Source organism: Trachymyrmex cornetzi, unplaced genomic scaffold, assembly GCF_001594075.2.
Source record: "Trachymyrmex cornetzi isolate Tcor2-1 unplaced genomic scaffold, Tcor1.1 scaffold190, whole genome shotgun sequence".
NCBI lineage: Eukaryota > Metazoa > Arthropoda > Insecta > Hymenoptera > Formicidae > Trachymyrmex > Trachymyrmex cornetzi.
This window is the reverse complement of record NW_017296528.1, coordinates 24,565-30,636: the sequence shown is the minus strand read 5'-3', so window position 1 is coordinate 30,636 and position 6,072 is coordinate 24,565. Positions and strand designations below refer to the sequence as shown.

The 6,072-nt window shown below is 33.7% G+C and overlaps 1 protein-coding gene across 3 annotated transcripts in view; it reads right to left on the bottom strand.

The window, feature by feature from the left end:
• Positions 1–989: 989 nt before the first annotated feature.
• LOC108759508 (116 kDa U5 small nuclear ribonucleoprotein component) overlaps positions 990–6,072 on the bottom strand; it is a 10,657-nt gene continuing 5,574 nt past the window's right edge. For 2 of the 3 annotated variants that reach the window (XM_018504990.1, XM_018504991.1), the window contains exons 2-8: positions 5,478–5,754; positions 4,938–5,209; positions 4,172–4,863; positions 3,829–4,058; positions 2,840–3,558; positions 2,435–2,715; positions 990–1,518 (exon numbers count right to left, since the gene is read on the bottom strand). In XM_018504990.1, the coding sequence (XP_018360492.1) occupies positions 1,013–1,518; positions 2,435–2,715; positions 2,840–3,558; positions 3,829–4,058; positions 4,172–4,863; positions 4,938–5,209; positions 5,478–5,723 (2,946 nt within the window). In that variant the 5' untranslated portion in view covers positions 5,724–5,754 and the 3' untranslated portion in view covers positions 990–1,012. Of the gene's footprint in view, positions 1,519–2,434; positions 2,716–2,839; positions 3,559–3,828; positions 4,059–4,171; positions 4,864–4,937; positions 5,210–5,477; positions 5,787–6,072 lie in introns of those variants that run through there. The other variant, XM_018504989.1, reaches the window with a different exon arrangement.

The window sequence follows — 6,072 nt, the reverse complement described above, 5'->3', positions numbered from 1 at the left end:
AAGATGTTAATCTATAAAAACTATTAATAAATTTATTGCGAAAAATATTACCTCGGCCGGGACTTGAACCCGGATCTCTTGTAAACCGTACCGAGGCCTCGGTAGTCTAATGGCTCAGGACGCTCGTACGGTTTACAAGAGATCCGGGTTCAAGTCCCGGCCGAGGTAATATTTTTCGCAATAAATTTATTAATAGTTTTTATAGATTAACATCTTTATAATATATGATGCTTGATGGTAGCATCAAATTATTAAAATTGCTTGTCAATTTAATTCGCGATTACTAGAGTAGTTTTAATTGCGTTTATTTAGTCCGGAAAAACAATTCGGCGCGCAGTTTGAAAAAGACTACAATATGGTATATATGCAAGTACATATATAGTATATATTAGTAATTCAAGATTGAATTATTTAAAGCAACGAAGATCCAGCTCCGACCGTAATAGGCAGTTACATTCTAATTTTTTTTAGTTTTAACATGGATGAAGTTATTAATTTTTGCTATTTGATGAATACGAAGATTATAATCTTATAGTTAGAAATCGACAACGAATTACTATTATAGACAGACGATATTTATTACTTTTATCACAGTTAAGTAGGAACGCAGAGATACAAGTATACCATGAAGAGATAAAGTTAAGAATGATACAGTCTTGCTGTTGGCTACACTGCTAATTGAGTTAATCGTCGATTAAGTTAATGGCGTTGGTAACAGCCGTTCTTATATTCTTTGAATATAAATGATAAATTTTCTAATCCTTTTTTTACAGCCTATACTTTAACAACTTCATTCTTTAGATTCTGACAACGAGCAATCAAATTATAAAATAATAATGAAATTAAATTGTATCGATAATTATTTTGTTTCGTTAAAGAGATATGGTTTAATATGGAAGAAAATGTGGAATTAATATTCAAAATCATGTGAGACATACACATCTTCCTTTAAGAAACTTTAATATATGTATCTTACACTTGAAGTCATTTTGATATACATATATTTAGTAAATTAGAGGGGATAATTTAGCAATACATCCTGCCGGGCTAATTCGAGCAACATAGGATCATCGAAGAACTTGTTGATGGATACGTCCTCGGATAATCCCTTGCGTCTTCGCGTTTTCAGCATAAATTCTCTGGCCAAATGAGTGGCTGGTTGTGGTTCTAATGGTCTCATGTTAATGCTCTTATCCAGAGGATCTCCAGGTACAATCTGCCAATGATGAAAAACAGATTGGCAAAACGCTTGGCCTTGAGTGTGCGTTCGTAAATCCGTTTCAAAGCCAAAACTGTCGATTGCTGGTATGAAGGCTTTGATTATATACAAAGGACTGCCTGGGACTGGGGCATCTTGCGTTACGTGACCTCGCCGTTTCGCTAGAACAGTATAAACAGCGGACACGCAATCCGCGGGTGCTTGTACCTCGACAAACAGATATGGTTCCATCAGTCGTGGAGTCGCCATGAGAAAAGCTGAATATGCAACACGTCGAGCAGTAGGAATGATTTGACCACCTGAAAGCGTAAAATTAATATGTGCAAATTATAGAAATCGCAGTTTTTCCTTGTAAAGCTTTCAATTCAGCTTCTAGCACGGTTAACCTTTTTATAGAACATACTTGTAATTATATGTAAATACTTCAAGTATTTTCCGAAAAATTAAATTTAAAATCGTAAATATAAACTATTTTTTTTTAAGAATTCTTCCTTATGAATTTTATAAAATAGGGTAAAGTGTACAGTGATTGACCACTTAAGTGCTGAAAATTAATATAATCACTGTAATCACTATTGAAATTATTTGAAATTTGAATTTGATGCAAAGCAAACGTTAAATAAGGTTCAAAGAATATGTCAAAAATACAAAAACTTTGAATAAGACCATTGTTCTTCATTTTTTTCAACAGTAGAAATTTTTATTTAAAAAATGATAGTTATTGATCACAAGTTTTACAGTTATTGAACAGAAAAATGACAGTGATTGACCATTAGTATGAAAATCATTAAAATGAAGAAAAAAAAGAAGATAAATTTAATGAAATTCCAAGTAATGAAATTCCATACAACAGGAACCCATTGTTATTTTGATGTTGAATGGTTTATTTTTTTCTAAATTTAAGCATTGATTTAGGTACGCCATATATTCACTGTATACTTTACCCTATTTTATGTTTTTCAAAATTTAATATGTTTTTAAACAAGAGTTGCATATGCACTTTATATAATTGCGTCTTTATTTGTGTTTTTTTAACTGAAACATTTATGAAAACTTTTATTATGTAAACTTTTTCGATTAATTTTTTTATTTTTATTTCTTGTACGTTCTCGATATATCTTTTATATTATATGTTGATTTATAAATTAATATTGTATATTATATGTTATGTATATTATATGCTAGTGCTATGTATATATATTATATGCTAATTACCTCCTCTATGCAATGGCTCTTGCGCAATGACTGCATCAAGGATTTTGAATTTCACATTCCGGATAGGTTCTTCACATAACGGGCCTTCACGAGTTCCCCATTGGAAGCCTTGTATGATAGCATCGCGGGCGCTGTTCAATAATGTTTTATCTACTTCAGAAGGCAATGTGTCGTCCACCAAAATGTTAGGTCCTGTAGAGTCAGGACCAAATGCCCATATGCTTCGCGCTGCTAATAAATCCCAATCGTATTTCGTTTGGAAAAATTCTCCTAGTCTCTTTCTAAAAAAAAAAAAAAAATTTGTTAATAATAAATATTTTCTCAGTCTTTTTATTAATTTTCACAGACACAATATATAGTATAATAATGTTAAATATATTCAAGCATATCTATGCGATTACGTACTTGTTCCATGTAATACGGACATGTTCGGCTTCTATGTCTTCAGCAAGACCCCTTTCAAGCGGTTCCGCTATCATTGTCAATTTATTTCGTTTATTTGGTGTTTCGGCAAAGCATTTGAGGGAACTGGTTTCTACGACGGTTTCTGCGAAGGCGACTACCGGATCGGCTACCTTTATATCAATCTCAGAATACATACGACGTAGATCATGCATCGCGCAGTCGAGATAAAGTTCGCCAGTTCCTAGCACAACGTGCTCGCCACTTTCCTCCACTCGCGTACCGAGCAGTGGATAGCTCTTATTTACTTTTCGCAAACCATCCAACATCTTTGGTAACTCGGATGGATTCACCGGTTCGACGGCAATTTTGATAACGCTTTGTGTGTTAAACTTGAGCGGCCGAAAGATGTGCAACTCTTCAGAGTTGTTGAGATCCGTGATAGTGCTAGTTTTTACGATCGGCCGATCAATACCCTCTATGAGAACCCAATTACCCGCAGGCACGCGACTTAACTCAATTGAGTAACGCGCCTCACTAATCCACAATCTGCCTACTGTCAGAACACGCGAATCTTCTTCGTCTGTGCGTGAATACGCTTCGCCTAATACGCGAACACGTTGTCCTGCTTCCAATGTACCAGACATTATTCTACCAAGAACTACAAATAAGGTGCAATCTTCAGTTGGATACATTTTTGTACTATGGATCATCAATCTTCCCTACAAAAAAAATTATAAAATATATCTATAACATATTATATAAAAATAAGTGAAGTTTGTAATATCAAATGAATTTCTAAGTCTTAATATGAGATTTTGAAATTAGTTTCTCCAATTTTTTTTTTATTTTTCCAATTTATCATAAAGCTAATTAATAGAATATAAAGTTAAAATTTTTCGTTTCTCATTAATAAAACATTCTCATTATAATTGATGTTATTGATATAATTATATTAATTAAACACTAATAATTGAAATTAAAATACTAACGTCAGGATCACAATTAATCATATCCTGCGCAAGAGGCGAATCTATCGGACCAGTATAGACGTGCTGTACTTTAGCAGGTGCATGTGCTTGCGGGCTTGGTACATGAGTGACACACATGTCCACTAATCCGCACATATCGCCTAAGAATCGTGTACAGACAAGTCTCAGTAACGGTCGTATATTCATCTTCATTTCCTCGGATGTTAATCGTATACCGAGTTCGTCCAGAACTATACATGAAATAAGTGTGTGTGTATATATGTATATATATATATATATATATATATAATAATTTCCTTCAAATAACTATAAGGATTATGAGAAATAAAAAAGAGAAATTTACCATCAGGTAATGTTGTGTCTACATCACCGACGACTTGTGCAAATATCTTATACAGAGGTTCTAGGATAAACTCAATAAAACTTCGCTGTGCAGTATTATGAGGTGGTTTCTTAGTAAACTTCCGTGTCTTAGGATTAAAATAAATATCACCCCAGAGCCGTTTAGCGAATTCGTTGGCATTAAGTCCAGGATAGTTCCTAGCATAGAGTGCGGCAAACGATTTCAAAGTAAAGCATACATTATATTCAGAACTACCAAAACAAACATTTCCTACAGCAGGTGACACAAAGCCAGGATTCTCAGTGTCTGAAGAGTACAACGCTATTAATCCATTGATCTCTTCAATAATATGCCGTAATTTGTAGTAAGCATCTAAGGGTGGTAGTTTTAATTCCAATATCAAACGATCTATCTTGTTTATGCAAACTGTCAAAGCAAGCTTTTCTTGAATTGCATGCTTCAGCAGGCGTTCAGTGTTCAGCATCACTCCCTCTGCTGCATCAACGATTAATATCGCACCATCGGACAGTCTGATTGCAGCTGTTGCTTCGTCAGAAAAATTCACATGGCCAGATGTATCAAATATGTTTAAAAGATATGATTTAGATTTAACATCTTGTAACAAAAGAGTGACAGGAGTAGCTTTTGTGGAGACGCCTCTTTGTTGTTCAGTAAATAATGTATCCGTATATCTAATAGCACATATAAACAAAAATTATATTTTTTTTAAATTGGTTTAACAAATAAAAGTACTTTATAACAATACCTTAGTGGTTTCTCGTCGGTTATACTGTGTAAATAAGGATGTGTTTGTTGTACCAAACAATCGACCAAAGTAGTTTTGCCATGATGAAGATGTCCCAGCAAAACTACATTTCTAATAAGATGTGGTGCATCCATCATATCTGCTAAAAATTCAATGCTATATGTGGTTTCAGGCAGCTGTTGTTGTTTTATTTGAAACTTTGCTTTTCTAGTAGGTGCTATTAGTGGTTTATCTAGTGGTTGGGCATCTTCCTCTTGTACAAGCGTTTCTACCTAAAATATATATTTATATCGAAAATATATATCTAATGCTTAAAATTATTTACATAAATAAAAACCTAATACATACACACATACACACAAGTATCCCAGAAAACAATAAAACAATAGAAATATATATATTTTAATTGAAGCCATAAAATATAATTACAATTGTAATTATTTATATATGTATATATATATACATATATACATATACTAGAAGAATTATATCAATATTTCAGTTTTAAATGATAAAAGTTAATTAGTAGCTTTATTATACCTCAGGTCCATACACCTCTAATGCACTGGGATAATATCGTTTATCTTCATGCAATACAACTGCCATAGAAGATCCTTGTTCTACTTGTTCTCGTGACTCATCCTTGTCTTCTTCCATTTCTTCATCCGACCGTTCTCTATCCTCGGTATCATCACCAACATTGCCATATTCATTTTCATCTTCACTTTCTGACGCCAGATCAGGACCAATATAATTTCCAAATTCGTCATATAAATCCGCGTCCATGTTGATATTTACATAAATTTCGTTTCAGTATCTATAAAAAAGAATATTTCCTAGGTAATTATACAGAATACCTCCTCCACCTCCGATTTCGATAAAATTTGGCTCATTCGACGCGTTTTTGCATGAAACGGAAGAATCTGGCAGAAATAAGCGTCGCTCTGCCTCGCGAACCGAGATATTTAGCATTAAAGTTGACGACTATTCAGGTTAGGAAATCTGTCACAGCTCTACAATCGCCATGTCTTCTACATGCATTTCTATATCATGCGCATGCGTGTTAATTGTCGGTCCAACAGGCACCAAATTTAAAATGTATTTTAAGGCCCGTATTCAGAACGCACTTTTATCG